At 34.0% G+C, this 21,438-nt stretch overlaps 1 protein-coding gene across 1 annotated transcript in view; it reads right to left on the bottom strand.

Moving 5' to 3' along the window:
* LOC132545197 (N(4)-(Beta-N-acetylglucosaminyl)-L-asparaginase-like) overlaps positions 1–20,843 on the bottom strand; it is a 33,157-nt gene extending 12,314 nt beyond the window's left edge. Inside the window, exons 1-3 of the mRNA XM_060208872.1 lie at positions 20,711–20,843; positions 5,171–5,619; positions 3,377–3,434 (exon numbers count right to left, since the gene is read on the bottom strand). Of these exons, the coding sequence (XP_060064855.1) occupies positions 3,377–3,434; positions 5,171–5,619; positions 20,711–20,843 (640 nt within the window). The remainder of the gene's footprint in view (positions 1–3,376; positions 3,435–5,170; positions 5,620–20,710) is intronic.
* Positions 20,844–21,438: the final 595 nt, after the last annotated feature.

The raw sequence follows: 21,438 nt of genomic DNA, 5'->3' as shown, positions 1-21,438 counted from the left end.
TCTAAAATGGTTGTTTTCATTATAAAAAAAGAAACTCAATGTTCATTGTGATGTCATTTTATATAGAAAACAAGTACCAATTAAAGAAAATATATTTCATGATCATAAGCTATCATGTCTCTGCTGTGGTTATATGTACAAAGATGTTCACACACACAAATATTAAGTGATCAGCTGTGATGTGTACTTAGCGCGGTAAAAGATATATTTTATCTTAATCACCGCAATGTTTAATTATCGTTTACTTCGTGTTCTTCTTGGTGGAATAGATATGAACTGGAGATTTTAGAATTAACTTAATTATCAGTATTACTAAAATCCGACAACACAGTTGCAATTTAGTCATACATAGCATTGTCTATGATAGTTTTGTGACTTTTTACACCGCGTTTTCGCGTTTTTATGTTGATACATAAATCATTGCATGTCAAGCGAAAGAATATCTGTATTATATCGTTATGTGTCTAATGTTGTGAAATGAATATTTAACTCTTGACATGAGACGAATACGCAAATGATGTGCTAATGTGTTATTGAAGGGTGATTTATATATAATTGTTTATCGCTAAACAAATTGTTGTGTGTATGTGTGCGTTTGTCCGCGCATATCTGTGTGTATGTCTCTTTATAAGTTACTTTCTTTCAATATTGTTCGAATTTGTGTTATATATTCCTCTGTTTCTGTAACTCTTCATCATTGTGGGAAATTAATGAAATCATCTAAGCGAAACTGCACTTTTTCTCCTTTCTGCAGAACAAATTTCTTATTTTTATGCTACGATGAATAGAGAATAAAGATGAAACGACTTTTCATTTTTGTTATTTTCACTCGATCGCCAAGCTGGGACAACAGAGGGACAGGTGATCTACACCCTGCAGTAAGTGAAATTACCCTTTATGTTCACACTTTATCTCTCTATCAATCTAACTATTTGGTTAGACTGAATGTCCAAGCCTCAGCAGTGGTTGGCCGTATGTTGTGATAATGATAAACTGCTTGGCCAGTATCTGGTGATCAGAGAGAATTTGATACCACTAATTGTTTATAAAAAAACTTCGCTCTTCCTACATTGATATTAACGGTCATGCTGTTTCAAACTAATTAGTGTTTAAAGTCATATGAGTTGTTTCCCTTACATCATATATCATAATAGTACAGAGGAAGGCGGAGGGACTGTTGAATGTTGATCGTTTACATTGTGGTGTGTTCATTGCATCACGTGTGTGTACGTGCGTGGGTGGGCGGTGGGGACTTTTTTTACACATAGTAAAGTTGGGTTTTTTTTATGTAAAATGGGTAATGTATAAAGTATCTATTTCAGTCACATTCAAAGATCTGCGAATCATTCAAATCGATTGAAAACAAAAGTGGGGAGAGACTTGAGACTTTCTCCCGTTTTACTGACGTGTGAACCATTGCTGAATTTTGCACATGTTTAAGTATTTACATGAAAATCAATTATGAAATTAAATGTTTTCTTCCATATCCCCATCTGAATAATACACTTTTTAAAAATCAATAAAAGAACAGAATGGCTTTTTACTTTTAAAAAATATGTAAATATTATACATTGTAGAATAGTCTCTAAAGTAAGTCGATTCTTCTTGAGAATTTGTTTAATCTAGAATTAAATAAAGCTGTAAATAAATACAAGAGACTGTTGTAGCCACTCGATCGTTACCGAGACTTTTCGGTCACCTTTGTTATTGTATGTTGGTTTTACTTTTCCGGTGGTCCATGCCTTAGGCACACAGCCAATTCCTCGTCTTCTTTATCTGAGTTAAGGTGTTTTCTTCTAACATCCGTATAGCTCTTATCCATTGGTATGTGAACACACGGATTTAGACATATCTAAGTTATCATTATGTGGTTATCAATAGATTTATCTAATAAATTAAAGATATCCTATTTGTTTCCCTTAGATAAGATTTCATGTTTGTTTTTCAATGTTAATTCTGTAGGTGTTGTTATTATTTTAACAGATTTGTTTTCCTCGAGAAATATTATTTCGATATTTTTTTATTTTTATGCTTTCATATCGATGTTTTGCATCACAGGAGCCACGCCTCAGTTTCTGTGACAATCAGCTGTAAAACCTAGGGTTATAAGCAGAGACATGTAATCTGTTTATATTTAAGACCCTGGGTGTATGTTGTGAGGAATTTAAACCCGTAACATAAACATAACATCTCATTAAGTACATCTTATAAGATGTCTAAAAAACCATCCCTTACTCCATGAATAAATTATAACATGCCATACGTATCGTTATAGTGCATCTCACTCCTAAAAATTGCTAACCATTAAAATCACCATATAAAATGTCCTGCTGGTCTCGGCGAAATCATACCAGAGACAGATAAATGCAGGAACTGTTAACCATTAAAATCACCATATAAAATGTCCTTCTGGTCTCTGCGAATTTATACCAGAGACAGATAAATGCAGGAACTGTTAACCATTAAAATCACCATATAAAATGTCCTCCTGGTCTCGGCGAAATCATACCAGCGACAGATAAATGCAGGAACTGTTAACCATTAAAATCACCATATAAAATGTCCTTCTGGTCTCGGCGAAATCATACCAGAGACAGATAAATGCAGGATTTCAGATTCAGATTCTTTATTAGCCAGGAGCCTTACGGCTCATAGGCACAAATGTAATACATTTACATATAAATATATAATAATATATAATACATGCATGTAGCTCACGCTCACACACACCACCTCACACACCATCCCTCACACACACGCTGACATATCGGGAGAGCTGAACACATAACATACATATATAAATAGCTGTATACATGATCTTTTTCTTTTCTTTTTTTCTTTTTTTTTCTTTCTTTTATTCACCAAAAGTCTTAAGACTTATAGGTACAGACTAAACATGATATATTGTACATGTATATGTTATAGGAGAGTGACTATAAGCATACAATACAGCATAATACAGAAGCACAAAAGTTATAAATACATGTAGCTGTAATTAATTAATTACGTCGCTTAGTGGCTAGATACAAATATTTACCTAGATTTGACAACTCTTTGACGTTATTTACAGATAATAGTTGGACAAGTTTGTAAACAGAGGGACTCTTATGATAATACTTCTTTATATATTTTAACCTTAAATCAATATAAAAAGGGCATACAAAAATGAAATGAAAATCGTCCTCGACGTCTCCCAAATTACACTTGCTACAGTTCCTATTTCTGCGAATGATATTATTGTGTCTACCCATTTCAATATTCAATTTATGAGACGACGTTCTAAATTTAGTTATCATACATTTGTATTTAGATTCAATAGATTTACGGAGATAAAACTGAATACAATGACTGTCTATAAGGTATTGATATAGTCTACCTTTTGAAGAAGCTGCTATCTTTGCCAACATATTTTGCTTAGTAACATCTTTCAGTCTCTGTTCAATAATTTTAAAAGAGTTAACAAATGGTAGATTCGATTCAAAAATATAACCAAGACCTAGGGCAGTTAACTCATTCTTAATATTACAAATCCACGGATCATTCTTGTTGACACATTCAACATAACAAGTTTTTAATATCAAATTATCCGATTTCGTCAACTTCAACCAATACTTGAATACTTTTAACTTTCTTGTAACAATTAATGGTAATCTACCCAATTCACAATAAACTAAATCATTGGATGTAGATTTACAGACTTTAAGAACTTTTTTGCAGAAATTCAAATGGACTCTCTCTACATCAGGAGCTTTGTGAAACCCCCATATTTCTGCACCATAGCTTAAGATGCTGCTGATATAAGTATCAAAGACAGAGCACTGGGTTTCCAGATTCAAACAATGGTTCTTTAAAGAGGCTGATATTGAAAATAAGGCCTTTCTTCCTTGGTCTGCTAAATGCTTTTGGGTTTTATAAAATTTACCATTGTAATTAAAAAACATTCCCAAATATTTGAAATAGTCAACAATTTCTATGCTCTCATTATTATATTTCCACACTTCATTATTTCTTATATTTCCCCCGTTTCTAAAAACCATGACTTTCGTTTTATCAACGTTGACTTCCAGATCCCATTTTCTAGAGTAACTTTGTAAAGAATCTAACATGTTTTGTAATGCATCAGGACTATCAGCAAAAAAAACCATATCATCAGCATACATTAGCAAGAAAAGGTTAAGCATCTGTAATTCAATACTTGGACAATTATTATTAGTAAAGTTAATTTCAAAATCATTCACATACAAAGAAAACAACACAGGTGACAATATTTCCCCTTGTAAGAGACCGGTATAATTAGGGAAACAATGGCTTAATTGACCCTCAAATTTTACACAGGATTTGACATTTTCATACAAAGATGATAATATCTTTAAAAATTTTCCACGAATACCTTGGTGTATTAATTTACTCCACAGTTTCCCTCTATTAACAAAATCAAATGCTTTTTTAAAATCAATCAAGCAACAGTAAAGTCTCTCTTTTTTACGCAATTTTTTGTTAATTAAAGTTTGTAAAACAAATATGGCGTCAATGGTTGAACTGCCTTTTCTAAACCCAAACTGAGCATCTGTTATACAATTTTCTTTTTCCCATGTCATAATTCTATTATTCAAGATTGATGTAAATAATTTACCAAAACAGCTTACAAGTAATATACCACGATAATTATTAGTGTCGTTAATACAGCCTTTCTTAAAAACAGGAACAATACATGCTTGTGACCATGATTTAGGGCAGATCTAAACTGAACTGTTAACCATTAAAATCACCATATAAAATGTCCTTCTGGTCTCGGCGAAATCATACCAGAGACAGATAAATGCTGGAACTGTAGACAAGGCCTAGTGGAGGTTTATTTAGCGTTAGTTGTTGTGTTTGTTCTCTGAGTCGTGATATCATAGAAGGGTGTCTTCCCACTCAGACAACATATCCTATTTTAGTATAGGGCACAGGTAATGTTGTTACAGGTGGAGAACAATAGGTACTAATTACAGGTACTGTTTTGGAAAATAGCCGTTTCTCAGGTAAAAACTTACCTGTAGCATTATTCTAGTCTTATATTTTAGAGCTATTATTATATTAGTGTGAATCTTTGTGGGTCACTCAAGATAAATATTTTTGTGAATCTCAATGAAAATATTGACAGTTAATTATAATTTATCATTTTTACAAATACAAAAGTTGTCGATGATTCAGCTAATCTTTGGAGGTTGTTGTCTGTCCCAAACACTATGATTCTCTCTCCTATGGCGTTGGTATCATCACACAGAAGGAAGCGGCTCCCGGATGATGTCTCCTTCCATCTTCCTTGTAGATCTATATCTCCCTGCGTTGCTGGAAGCTTAGGCATGACCTTCGACCGGCTTCGGTATAAGGAGGATTTACAACTGTTGAAAGTTGGAATCTTCTGAATCATATCCTCAACATCAGCATCAAAATCCTTGTCGTAAAGATTTCCAAGTTCCTCATCAAACACAGAGGGCATTGGCTCAGTCTGCTCACGGCATCTCTTCTTCACGTTGTTTAGGAAGACAAAAGCAGCAAGACCAATGGTATCTCCAGGATGGTTATGATTGTTCGTAAAATTCACAGGGATGTTGTTCACAGTTGTCAATGTCGCTGAACATTGGCGATCAACAAATCTCCAATAACATTTATCATTTCGCCTTGTCCTCACTGAACACTTGAATCCGTCTTGAACTAAGTAGTATCTACCCCTACCATTTTAAAGGAAGTCTACGCTAATCTGTGTATTTGCCATGGCATAAAGATGGCTAGTTGTTTACAGTATAAAAGTCAAACAGTTTATAACTCTACCAGAAAAAAATGATATGAAAAAAAACATTGGTACAAATTTCATAATTACATGTATATTACCTATTCACAGTTAGAGTAAACAATAATTGATTGTTTTTATATTGACAACAAAAATGTTTTTAAAACTGGAATCAATGTTTTGATAAACTGTTCTGTTTGCATTAGTAAACTATACCTAGTTGTTTATAAAAGTATTTAATTTGGTTGAAACAACACATTGAGATGCCAATATAAAATGATATAATTAATTAAACTTTCATGAATATATAGTTTGAACTTTGTCTCTATAATGACAAATATGTAAATGTATTTAAAAGAAATTATTTCTTCTTCCTCATCTTTACTACTTTTTAAAAATATTTTTCATATATATGTTTTTTTTTATTATTATTTCATTCTGAGTTGAACAGGTAATTTGATTCGCTCATAAATACTGAAATAGACTAAAGCCAACTTTGTCCATGTAATTTTTTAAGATGTTGGCTGAGTGAGAATGAATCAGTATAATAGAAGCCCCCTTCTTCTTGGAAAAAAAATGTTCACAGTTGTTATCTAATGTTATTTACCTGTGCCCCGTTTGTTCAATACAGATCCTATCCCCAGTGAAACGTGTTCGATTCAATCTTTAAAGTGTACCCCGATAGAAATTAGAAATAAATAATATTATTATTTATAACCCGAAAAACCCAAAAGGTCGAAAACCGCATAAAAGTCAGTCGCCCCAATACCGAGATATTGACATGCAAAGTATACGATTTTCACCTGTCTTTCTACTAAATGCTACCCTGTGACGTCACAAGTTCAACACCTGGTAGCAGCCGACATAGCAGGAATAAACGAGATAGAAAACAAGCATGCGATGCAACGTCAGATTGCAAATGAATATCTTACAGTTTTGAGGAATAAGGTGATTCTGACGATAACGCCATTGTTGACGGTATCCAGCCACATGAAATTTGCGAGAATTTTAGACAGTGATCGATTTAATCAGATGACGTTCAAGATATTACAATTTTACACCTTCTCCCACTAACAAATTACACGGAAAACAGTTATTGTCATAGAAATATGCATATACATTTATCAACAATAATTCTTTCCATTAAAATCAAAACTTATTGCTAGACTTAATGAAGTTTCTCAGCACTGATGAGAAATTTGTCGTATTTTTTGCCAGAATTTCTTTATTTCAAAGTTACCGTGGTAACGCTACAGCCTCCAAAGATACAGAAACATATCGGTGAAAAAGATTTACTAAATAACTTCTACGTTGGTGTCTTGCTATTTTTGATCAACGATAAGATATATGACGTAATCTATATAGATCTATATCGTAATGGCAAATTGACGACATTGTGCATTCCTTATGTTAGGTCGGCGTTATCAAAATAGTTCATTTTATTTGCAATACTTATGTATGAAATGCCAGATTATATCACGGACACAGATAAAATATTTCCGTAATCATAGTTTTCTCGAAAATATAAATAATCGGGTTTTTTTTTTTTTTCTCTCAAAATACATGTACCGGTATATTACACAAGTTGATATACCATCTAGGTTCCTTAATGAAATCATCCCGGTCTTCTCTCTTGGGTGTAAAATTGTGTACAGGTAAAAACAACACTAAACAATTCTGCGCCAAGTGCGGCTGTTACGGCAAGAGGCGCAATATACACATTTATACTTAAGTCAAAGTATGAGATCAAAGGAATGACAGCTGGTGGGTAAGGGGTAACCTGATTTTGAAGTCAGTTTGTAAATTGTTGTAGAGTATGCGTCTTCCAATTTTCCATTTCTCGACAATGTCCTTAGTCATCGGGAAAAGTATCCGTAACGACCAAGATGAAGAAAAATGTGTACGCCGGGTCAGGCGATTCAGTGATCTTAGAGACGTATATACGTCTCTGGTGATCTTCGTGAGACTTGAACGGGCAGTTCTCTTGCTACAATATTCTTAAAATAGATTTTTCATTTATAACATTGTTACATATTAAATCACGTGTATTTCTGCGCATTGGTTTGTTATTGACAACAACAAACGAAAAATTATGTAGGTTCAAATGACGATATTGATCTCTGTTAGTACAGTATTATGTTCAAACGCGCGTGTGACGTTTGTTAGTAAAATAATCTCCACGAAAAAAGAGCTGATACTGACACCGTAAACCAAAAAAGCTCTCATAAAGGTATGTGCATGTTAATGATGAGTTTGATACTAGTAAACGTCTATTTAAATAGAAGTAAAATAGAATAAGGTTTAGTGCTGAGATATATGTGGGTTCTGCTTGTGAATGTACAATATCAAGACTTGACAGTCGAAGAAATTTTGAAACCGGATTTACAACATTTTTTTTTTTGTTCATGTGTTGCTATTAAATTCATATTAAGATACACACACACACACACACACACACACACACACACACATCTTGTAATAGGAATTATTCTAAATACTATACTGTTTGTTATTGTTTTCAGAATAATAGTGAAGTCAATATAAAAAAAAAGAACCTTGACCAAGAAGAACCACTTCCTTTCCTATCATTGTAGGAATAGCTGTTTACAACTTGGAAGTGTCGATTGTTTTAGCATGGATTAACAAGGAGTGTTCGTAGGTTGATTATAATGCTAGTATATACACTTCCTGGAAGATTCAACGGAATATTGTTGGAGTAGGAAATTCAAGGTAGAATGTTTATTTTATTCCTGTTATCACAGACTTTGATAGATATTTCTATCATTTAATTTTTGATAATAATTGTTACGGTTGTAAAATACTCACCATTGGCTCATGATTTGGCTAGGAAGAAGAGAAAACAGACATTGCATGTACATGATGATAAAAGTTTAACCAAGTCAATGTCAAGAGCTCACTTAAGAAACTTCAGGTAGCACTTCCACAGAATGAAGATTATCCAAGTGATGTGTGTGAGCAGACAGGGAGAGAAAAATGTTTAGTTGTTATATTTGAATGAACTAATAGCAGATTTAACAGAGGAGCCAAGTATGGCACTAGATGCTAAGTGCCAACAATTAATAGTTTATGGGAGGAAGCTTTCTTTTGAAACTGTGGTTTGACTTGAAAGAGTTTGTAATGAAAGGTTCAGTATTTGCTATTTTACAGTATTGGAAATACATCAATTAAATTAATAATTCATTTGCAAGCTATTAAATGTTTAGGTGATGATCTTGATAAATTGCCTTCCATTGTCAGTTATATTAACTCACTTTGGCAACATAACAGTTACCACTTCATAAGAATAGCCTTCAGTTATCAGTTACCGGTATATCTAACTTCAACATTAGGGTATATCTAACTTATTGCTAAAACCTGGTTCAACATTATAACCTAGTGTGAAAGTGTTTTGAAATAAAACATCTTTAGTATCATTGTGAAACATTATGAAAACATCAAAATAGTAGGTATTTGACCAATGAAAGTAACTTTTATGATTATCTCCTCTAAAATTAAAAAATAGAGCAAAATTTTCAATGACCACTAGTACTTCAATGGCAAAAATATTTGTTATAAAATATTTAATATATATAATTTAATATAAATAAAAAGATATGAGATGGGGATAGTTTTCCAGCTTTAACTTTTTGTTTTACTTTGAAACAAAATTATTTATTAGTATATCAGTTCTTAGTGTTGTATTGCCTATGTAGACATACCATCACTACATATTTTTTTTGTTTTTTTGTTAATTTCTCTTTTTTGTAATTTCTCTTTGTTCTGGTTATTGGGGAAATATTCAATAATTTGTTAAAAATAACAAAAAGAAAATCAAATTTACTGCTTTTCACATGTCTTTCTATATTTGAATTTACAACTCATGTCTATTGTCAAAATGTTTACACTACACTTTAATTTTTTTATTTTTATTTTTGCATGTGACAGGAAATCCCTAGTTTTGTTTTATGAAAGAATCAGAAGATCTATTTGAACTTAACTAATATCCCTTAATGATATTGACACAAAGTTGTTTTATTTAATATATGTATGGCTGATATTTAAGTCTGTTCTTTAATGAAATGTTTATTGAAAATTATACATTCTATGACTTCTTATTTTTTAATGATAGAATCCTAATTTCTTATGTTTAAGATAATTGCTAAATGTGTGTACTGTTTAAACTTAATAGTACAAGTTTGTTTACTAAACATTCTTATTTCTGATAGATGGTTTGGTCTGATTTTATACAAAGGTACTGATGTATTTTGAATTGAAGCTTATTAGTAAACAGGAAACATTTGCAAAATGAAGACACTGATGGTGTTATTGTTGAACCCCTGAGGAACACAAAACATTGCTGGTAATAATAATAAGAAAAAAAAATCAACACTTAATGTAGAACAGTTCGCATGGTCTGCTTACAGCACTTCATAAAAATACCCACAATGGAAATCCAATACATTAGTTTGAACTGTAAAAGCACATTTAAATGCAAACATGCAGTTGGTGATGGAAAACATCCTTGACTTGTTGAAGAATGGAAGAAACCATTGTTGAAAGTCAAAGGCAGTTGTGACAACTCATGTTGGGGAGGCAAAGATGTGTCCAAATTTTTATCAGAGATAATCGAAGAACCATCTAAGGCCCATGTGTGGAGAGTCCATGGCAGAGGGCTCAATGCACATGCATCTAACAAAATCAATCCTGTTGATGGAAGGAAATGTCTCCAGCTGTATTTTTTCCTTCAAAAATCAAAATTCAAAGCAACACCAGTTATGAAAGTAAAAGTGTAATCATGTTTATGATATAAAATTAAAAAAAAGAAGGTTATATTTTTCATAGTGTTAATAATGATAAGTGGGTTATGCTAGGTTTGAAATATGTAGGTATTTGTGCTTGAAGTTAACGGGATATACACCTGATATCTGATGCAATAACACATAGAAAAAAAAAACAATTCATAAATCAGCAAAATATTTAGTAAGAGGTTCTTGACAAATTATAAAGTAGACATTTTCTAAGAAAGGTAGCATGGGATAAATCCTGTATTCATTTTTTAGTACTTTCAGTACTTTAGTATCTCCAATAACAGGCGAGTAAATTTATGCAGCTTTGCAATGAAAAATTACTCATAGGTCAGGTGGTCAGCTATGCAAAGTTTTTGCATTTGTTTATTAACTTAGTAAAGACGTTTTTAAATGTAAAGAGTTGTTTGCACTCAAATAAGAACCATATTAAACAAATGATGTTTTGCATAGATCTTATTTGCAGATGGAGTTGCCTTTCTAATTTTAATCATTCTCACATAATATTACACGAATTTTCTAAATAGTTGCTATATTTTTATTAGTGTGCAAGCTAAGGCTTCTGAAAAGTGATACAATTGTCAACATTCTTGCTGAGTTTACACAAGATATTTGCTGATACATTTATGAGTCATTCTGACATATGGGATATACCTGTAGGCCAAATGAGAAAATTATTTAAACTGTTGTCAAGTCATGAGGAATTAATAATATTTGAAAAATCAAACATATTTACAAAAAAAGGGCTGTGGTCCAAAATCCCTATATTGCTGCAATAGGTCCATTAATGTGTAGTCTGCTGACTTCTGTGTTTGGTGCTTAAAGATTTTACCATATATATATATATATATATATGATCTGTTTTTCTTATCATCTTTAATTTATCATTGATAGTTTCCTTCTGTGCTTCACTCTGCTTTGACATAGTAATGCCACGTTACAGGCATTGTTCTTATTGATATGACCTCAAAATTTATGCTTTGGGGCAAATTCTGAACATCTATTTACTTAGGAGGAAAACAGATTTGACCTCATTTTGATAAAACATCCACAGACTTCATACTTTTAAGTGATGAAAATAAAATCCCATTTCATAATTAGCCAAAACATGTAGATATATACATGTATATGTAAGTATACCAGGAATCGGAACATATTTTGCTGGCTATAGCTGAATAGGATTATAATGCTGATTAAGGACAGGATTGCACACCAGAACATATGTCAGTTGATCCCAACGACTTGGTCCAGGGGCAAGTTGTTCAGGCCTGATAATTCTGTGTACAGTTTAGATGTAATCTTTATTGAAAGGTCAACTATATATGGTACAGTACAATGGACAGTATCTCCAGTCAGATATCAGATATATATGGTACAGTACAATGGACAGTATCTCCAGTGATATCATATATATGTATGGTAGTCAGATATATATGGTACAAATGGACAGTATCTCCAGTATCTCCAAATTGATATCAGATATATATGGTACAATGGACAGTATCTCCAGTCTGATATCAGATATATATGGTACAGTACAATGGACAGTATCTCCAGTCTGATATCAGATATATATGGTACAGTACAATGGACAGTATCTCCAGTCTGATATCAGATATATATGGTACAGTACAATGGACAGTATCTCCAGTCTGATATCAGATATATGTGGTACAGTACAATGGACAGTATCTCCAGTCTGATATCAGATATATATGGTACAATGGACAGTATCTCCAATCTGATACCAGCTATATATGGTACAATGGACAGTATCTCCAGTCTGATATCAGCTATATATGGTACAGTACAATGGACAGTATCTCCAGTCTGATATCAGATATATATGGTACAATGTACAGTATCTCCAATCTGATACCAGCTATATATGGTACAATGGACAGTATCTCCAATCTGATACCAGCTATATATGGTACAATGTACAGTATATGGTACAATGTCAGCTATATATGGTACAATGGACAGTATCTCCAATCTGATACCAGCTATATATGGTACAATGGACAGTATCTCCAATCTGATACCAGCTATATATGGTACAATGGACAGTATCTCCAATCTGATACCAGCTATATATGGTACAATGTACAGTATCTCCAGTCTGATATCAGCTATATATGGTACAGTACAATGGACAGTATGTCCAGTCTGATATCAGCTATATATGGTACAATGGACAGTATCTCCAGTCTGATATCAGATATATGTGGTACAGTACAATGGACAGTATCTCCAGTCTGATATCAGCTATATGTGGTACCTTGGACAGTATCTCCAGTCTGATATCAGCTATATATGGTACAGTACAATGGACAGTATCTCCAGTCTGATATCAGATATATATGGTACAATGAACAGTATCTCCAGTCTGATACCAGCTATATATGGTACAGTACAATGGACAGTATCTCCAGTCTGATATCAGATATATATGGTACAATGTACAGTATCTCCAATCTCCAGTATGGTACTGATATCAGTATATATGGTACAGTACAATGGACAGTATCTCCAGTCTGATATCAGCTATATATGGTACAGTACAATGGACAGTATCTCCAGTCTGATATCAGCTATATATGGTACAGTACAATGGACAGTATCTCCAGTCTGATATCAGCTATATATGGTACAGTACAATGGACAGTATCTCCAGTCTGATATCAGATATATATGGTACAGTACAATGGACAGTATCTCCAGTCTGATATCAGCTATATATGGTACAGTACAATGGACAGTATCTCCAGTCTGATATCAGATATATATGGTACAGTACAATGGACAGTATCTCCAGTCTGATATCAGATATATATGGTACAGTACAATGGACAGTATCTCCAGTCTGATATCAGATATATATGGTACAGTACAATGGACAGTATCTCCAGTCTGATATCAGATATATATGGTACAGTACAATGGACAGTATATATGGTACTCCAGTCTGATATCAGATATATATGGTACAGTACAATGGACAGTATCTCCAGTCTGATATCAGATATATATGGTACAGTACAATGGACAGTATCTCCAGTCTGATATCAGATATATATGGTACAGTACAATGGACAGTATCTCCAGTCTGATATCAGATATATATGGTACAGTACAATGGACAGTATCTCCAGTCTGATATCAGACAGATATATATGGTATATATGTACAATGGACAGTATCTCCAGTCTGATATCAGATATATATGGTACAGTACAATGGACAGTATCTCCAGTCTGATATCAGATATATATGGTACAGTACAATGGACAGTATCTCCAGTCTGATATCAGATATATATGGTACAGTACAATGGACAGTATCTCCAGTCTGATATCAGATATATATGGTACAGTACAATGGACAGTATCTCCAGTCTGATATCAGCTATACAGTACAATGGACAGTATCTCCAGTCTGATATCAGATATATATGGTACAATGGACAGTATCTCCAGTCTGATATCAGATATATATGGTACAATGAACAGTATCTCCAGTCTGATATCAGATATATATGGTACAGTACAATGGACAGTATCTCCAGTCTGATATCAGATATATATGGTACAGTACAATGGACAGTATCTCCAGTCTGATATCAGCTATATATGGTACAGTACAATGGACAGTATCTCCAGTCTGATATCAGATATATATGGTACAGTACAATGGACAGTATCTCCAGTCTGATATCAGATATATATGGTACAATGAACAGTATCTCCAGAACAGTATCTCCAGTCTGATATCAGATATATATGGTACAGTACAATGAACAGTATCTCCAGTCTGATATCAGATATATATGGTATACTTCATATGTATATATGAGGGGATTTTTGTTGATTTTTTATATTTCACAGCAATCAGTGTAGATATGTATATATGGTCATGGACAGTATGGCTTCATAAGCTATATGTTCATGTAACATTATATTGTACCACAAGGCTTAAGACTACAGTAGGACAGTATCTCCAGATATCAGTATTGCACTCAATGCACGTCATTGTAACTACTAACTACCCGCTACACACATGTTACAAACCCCACGTGTGTAGTGTAATTACAGACTTTATAGAATCACTTTAAATGCTGCTCAATGATCAGTGAACAACTTGTAGTGTACACTACCTTGGATAAGCACGTGGACATTGATTAATCTGCAATATACTGGAACTGTGGACTTGTTTGGTAACAAAGGGCTGTACACTGGCACCAGTACGTTATTGGATAATCTAGCACGGAGGCTGTGGGTAAGTGTTCAGAAAATCAACACTTAAATATTAACAGATGTCTTTGAGTTGGAGAACAAATCTTTTAGACTTATGAATTACATATTTTTGATTTGATGTTGTGTTCTGCAGCCCTTGTAGCTGTGTAATAAATGTTACGATATAAGTAAAGGCAGTTGTATGCAATAATCGGCATGGCTCTTACCAGGATCCACTACATGCTACCTATGATACCTGTATTTTATTGAAATAATAACACCCTTAGTGAGAAATTATTTGTATCGTTGAAATGGAAACACGTTTATAGATACTACAGATCCCTTCATCCTTGGTTCGGTACCAGATTTGTAGTGTTTTAATCTTTATTATGTTTGAATATCAACAATTGTTTTCATTGATCACATACCATTTAATCAGTACCTGCCTGCCACTGTAGAATAATTTACCGAGGTTGATTGAACATGTAGCATGGCAGGTATGGTTTGTCGGTAGAGCTATTATAATCTGCCATTGTGCATGTACCCAATGAAGTATCAAATGACAATTGTCTTTGCCTGAGGGCATATATAATGCTGTAACTGCCAGTCTATATGAATGTCATTTCCCTATGCACAACGTACCCATATATTATAGTATAATTATTATATTATTGGTCTACCATTGTCTGGTCACGGATGGTTGATTCACTAAGTTTGTAAACAGGGGGATTCCAGAACCTTCCTTTTCTCATGCTTTTTAAGCCATAACAATGACTTGTATGATACACAGACGATAATACAGATATTCCTAACTGATATCAATGGAACTTCCATTTAATATTGTCAACGGCAAGAATTCGAAAAATAGTTTGACAAGTTTATTTGATTTAGTCAGTTTTTGATGCAAAATTTAAATGTTAAAGCTTGAAATAGTTTCCTTTGGTTTTTCCTACCTTTAATTTGGAGATAATTATGTCTGGTAAATAAAAAACCCAAGTATCTCCTGGCTATAAACTTTTTTTTATTGTTTCTACTGGTATATTATTAAAATGTAAGACAAAGTACGTTAGAAGATATTCTTTATTGTCACATCAGACCAGGTTAATACTATTTGCTCTTATGTAAGGAACACTAACCTTAGGAGTTTCAAGTTTTCATTTCTCTTGATCTGAAACATGTGCATCTTCAAATGGGATTTTTTGTCTTTTTAATTTTAATTTCCAATCTTCATGAAAAGGAAAGGAAAGAAAAATGTATATTCAGCTAAGTATTGATATTATTTTTTAATATCTAAAAACATGAATCGATGATAGAAAAGTTGAAATCCTGTTGTTTACTCCTTATGGATCATGTTAACTACTTTCCAAGTTATGAACAACATACATCTAATATCTAATATCCAATACTCTTTGAACAAATAAAAATATGTATATTTAAACAGTAGTTGATTGATTATAAAAACAATGTCAATATACCTGTTACACACAGGTGTTGACACTATCCTGGTATATAGGTGTACTGTACAGACAAGTTCTCTATCCTGGTATATAGATCTACTGTACAGACAAGAGTTCTCTATCCTGGTATATAGGTGTACTGTACAGACATGAGTTCACTTTCCTGGTATGTAGATGTACTGTACAGATGTGAGTTCTCTATCCTGGTGTATAGGTGTACTGTACAGATGTGAGTTCTCTACCCTGGTATGTAGATGTACTGTACAGATATGAGTTCACTATCCTGGTGTATAGGTGTACTATACAGATGTGAGTTCTCTACCCTGGTATATAGGTGTACTGTACAGATGTGAGTTCTCTATCCTGGTATATAGGTGTACTGTACAGATGTGAGTTCTCTATCCAGGTACATAGGTGTACTATACAGATATGAGTTCACTGTCCTGGTATACAGGTTTACTGTACAGACATGAGTTCACTATCCAGGTTTATAGGTTTACTGTACAGCCATGAGTTCACTATCCAGGTTTATAGGTTTACTGTACAGACATGAGTTCACTATCCAGGTTTATAGGTTTACTGTACAGCCATGAGTTCACTATCCAGGTTTATAGGTTTACTGTACAGACATGAGTTCACTATCCAGGTATATAGGTGTACTGTACAGACATGAGTTCACTATCCAGGTATATAGATGTACTGTACAGACATGAGTTCACTATCCAGATATATAGATGTCTATTGTTGTACTTAAGTTAGGTGCATGCACCTGTCATTTGATGGAAACATGCATGCTGTAGGTACATTCATGAATCACATTCTGTATTGTATGTATGGTATTTGTGGTTTAACATGGGAGCGGGGAAGGAGTTGTTTGGTTGACAGTTACATGACATTTAATTGTTAATGTGAGATTCTCTTGGAATTGTGCACTGCACTTGATCATTTTTTCTTGTGGAGAGAAATCAAAAGGAGGAAGGGAAATTTATTTTGTGTTTCCTCTTTCCTGACACCTTGAAACATTAGACATCTGGCAAAATGTCTTGCATAAGATGTTGCAGGTAATTGGATATTCAAGCTTTAATGTACTCACACTGTAAACACAATCTCTCCCTTATACAATGTACATAGTTTTGATGCACAAGAAAAAAAGAGCAAATTTCCAGATTATGTTCACATGGCATGTAAGTCCTCATTTTTACCCTGTTTTCCCACCTCACAATCGTTATTGTCCTATTTCGGGTAACCTGAGTCATTCATGTGGAATTGTCAATGGCTTTTGAACAATATTAAAGTGAAAATAAACAACAACAGTGTACAGGTTGCTGGCTAATACAGAGGTGATTGAAACTGCGCAATTACAATTTCAGTGTAATTCAATAAACCTGATAACACTGACACTAAAGTACTGTAGATAATTCCTTGTTAATAACATGTGTTGATAAGTCAGATATTATATATTGTTTCTAGATAAACTAGATAATGCCTTGCGTGTAATTATTTTGTGTTTGTTGTATAAAGCTGACTAGAGCCCTCATGTTAAAGAACACCAATAATCTAGGGACTACCTTCTTACCTTACTGATTACATATCAGATTTGGATCCCTCCACAGATATTTTTGGTCTCTCAGTGGAATTCCTGATGGGAAAGGCCCTGATTGATGCAGTGATTGAGTAAATAATCTATTTTTGGAAGAAACAGAAAAAAGATGAAGGAGTTTGGAATTTGTTTGTTGTTATAAGTATGTATTTATTGACATAAGTTACCATCTCCAACATTTTTTGTGTTTGAGCACTTAGAAGTCATGCCTATCAATTGGTGTCTGGTTTTATGGAATGAGTCTGCTACAGGTTTTGTAGTAATCATTCTTGAAATATGCATGCCTTAAAGATTAAAAAGTAAAATACAAAGCTCTGGAGATAGTGGTAATATTTAACACTGGAATGCTGGACAGTCATCTTTTAATGTGTAACCACTTACAATAAAATCCTTTAAATATCTGTAAACATCCAGTTCTGTTCTATATCAGCTTTTACTCTAGGTAGATAAACAGGATTTATGCTGTTTGCTATTAACACTGATGTCCATTGATGCAAGACAGCATTGTCTTGCTGGAGACAAAAGGTCTGGTCACCCTTTTAATACAGTGATGTCTAGGTCCATTCCTCATCTAGGCCAGGAAAGGGCATTAGGCCTACTGCCTTTAGCTTAAGTCCAGACAGGTAGTATCATTAGGATAGGTATGATCCTGTCTTAAGTCAATTGACATAAGGACTCAGTAGTTCTTTCTAGTCCATTGACATAAGGACTCAGTAGCTCTTAGTCCATTGACATTAAGACCCAGTAATTCTTTCTAGTCAATTGACATAAGGACTCAGTAGTTCTTTCTAGTCTATTGACATAAAGACTCAGTAGTTCTTTCTAGTCCATTGACATAAGGACTCAGTAGTTCTTTCTAGTCAATTGACATAAGGACTCAGTAGTTCTTTCTAGTCTATTGACATAAAGACTCAGTAGTTCTTTCTAGTCCATTGACATAAGGACTCAGTAGTTCTTTGTAGTCCATTGACATAAGGACCCTGTAGTTCTTTCTGGTCCATTGACATAAGGACTCAGTAGTTCTTTCTAGTCCATTGACATAAGGACTCATTAGTTCTTTCTAGTCCATTGACATAAGGACTCAGTAGTTCTTTCTAGTCAATTGACATAAGGACCCAGTAGTTCTTTCTAGTCAATTGACATAAGGACTCAGTAGTTCTTTCTGGTCCATTGACATAAGGACTCAGTAGTTCTTTGTAGTCCATTGACATAAGGACCCAGTAGTTCTTTCTAGTCCATTGACATAAGGACTCAGTAGTTCTTTCTAGTCAATTGACATAAGGACTCAGTAGTTCTTTCTGGTCCATTGACATAAGGACTGAGTAGTTCTTTCTGGTCCATTGACATAAGGACCCAGTAGTTCTTTCTGGTCCATTGACATAAGGACTGAGTAGTTCTTTCTAGTCCATTGACATAAGGACCCAGTAGTTCTTTCTAGTCCATTGACATAAGGACTCAGTAGTTCTTTCTAGTCCATTGACATAAGGACTCAGTAGTTCTTTCTAGTCCATTGACATAAGGACTCAGTAATTCTTTCTAGTCCATTGACATTAAGACCCTGTAGTTCTTTCTAGTCCATTGACATAAGGACCCAGTAGTTCTTTCTAGTCCATTGACATAAGGACTCATTCTAGTTCAATGACATCAGGACTGTTGCCCTGTCTAGTTCAGTAACATTAGGAATGTAGTCCTATCTAATCCAGTGACATCAGGACTGTTGTCCTGTCTAGTTCAGTAACATTAGGAATGTAGTCCTATCTAATCCAGTGACATCAGGACTGTTGTCCTGTCTAGTTCAATAACATTAGGAATGTAGTCCTATCTAGTCCAGTGACATCAGGACTGTTGTCCTGTCTAGTTCAGTAACATTAGGAATGTAGTCCTATCTAGTCCAGTGACATCAGGACTGTTGTCCTGTCTAGTTCAATAACATTAGGAATGTAGTCCTATCTAATCCAGTGACATCAGGACTGTTGTCCTGTCTAGTTCAGTAACATTAGGAATGTAGTCCTATCTAGTCCAGTGACATCAGGACTGTTGCCCTGTCTAGTTCAGTAGCATTAGGAATGTAGTCCTATCTAATCCAGTGACATCAGGACTGTTGCCCTGTCTAGTTCAGTAGCTTTAGGAATGTAGTCCTATCTAAACCAGTGACATCAGGACTGTTGTCTTGTCAAGTCCACTAACAATAGGACAACACTCCTGTCTAGTCCTGTTGTATTTGGCCTGTAATCCTGTCTAGTCCAGTGATAGGAGGTATTCAGGGAATTATTTTTAGGTTTAAAACTACAGATTGCATGTTTGATTAATTAGCTTAATATGACATGAATCTGTGTTTTATTGTTGTTCATCATAATATAACAAATATTGTAATCTTTAATAGAAACAGAAGACACTATATTGATATGCCTTTGATGGAGGAGTACTACGTCAGTCAAAAGTGGCAGGAATTCAAATTCTAAAAGAAGGAGTTTTATTGCTTTTTCTCCAGCAAATTGATAGACAATATAGTTGTATGGTATGTTTCATATTGCCAGGACATGTTGAGATCATCTTGATGTAAATTGTGGAATGTCTGATTTAGCATAGATATAATCAGGCTCCAGTAACATCAAATAGAATCTTAACTTGTTTATCATGTACTTCTGTGGTCACTTATTGGTGTATGTTGTCCTTGTCCAGTACCTTGGTAATCCTCTGTCGATGTTGTCCTGGTCCAGTACCTTGGTAATCATCTGTCGATGTTGTCCTGGTCCAGTACCTTGGTAATCATCTGTCCATGTTGTCCTGGTCCAGTACCTTGGTAATCATCTGTCGATGTTGTCCTGGTCCAGTACCTTGGTAATCATCTGTTGATGTTGTCCTGGTCCAGTACCTTGGTAATCTTCTGTCCATGTTGTCCTGGTCCAGTACCTTGGTAATCATCTGTCGATGTTGTCCTGGTTCAGTCCTTGGTAATCCTCTGTCCATGTTGTCCTGGTCCAGTACCTTAGTAATCATCTGTTGATGTTGTCCTGATCCAGTACCTTGGTAATCATCTGTTAATGTTGTCCTGGTCCAGTACCTTGGTAATCCTCTGTTGATGTTGTCCTAGTCTTTAGTCCATTACCTGTTTATATTTGTATACCCAGTTTATATAAATATGTAAATAAAATGCCTGTAGCATTTTCACAATGATATTTATCATCAAAGCATTTTTTCCCTTATGGCTTAGTTGATGTCTCCAATTATTGACTTGTTGTTCCTGTTTTTGTCTGTTAACTTTATACAGGTGATTTATATCTGTTTTATAGTATCTGTCTTAGTATCAATGCTGGAAGGTCATTCTCCAAATAACAAACACCATTAATATTGTATCAAAAAAAGGGAGAGAAGAAAAATAGAAAACTTTACAGTTAGCATCAGTGTTAATAGCAGACATTGTTAACATTGTAACAAAAATAGAATTCTTTACATCTAGCATCTGTGTTAATAGCAGACATTGTTGACATTGTAACAAAAATAGAATTCTTTACATTGTTGACATTGTAACAAAAATAGAATTCTTTACATCTAGAATCAGTGT

This window comes from Ylistrum balloti, unplaced genomic scaffold (assembly GCF_031769215.1).
Source record: "Ylistrum balloti isolate Yb309-2 unplaced genomic scaffold, AGI_CSIRO_Ybal_v1 Utg369830, whole genome shotgun sequence".
Classification (NCBI taxonomy): domain Eukaryota; kingdom Metazoa; phylum Mollusca; class Bivalvia; order Pectinida; family Pectinidae; genus Ylistrum; species Ylistrum balloti.
This window is presented reverse-complemented; position numbering and strand designations above follow the sequence as displayed.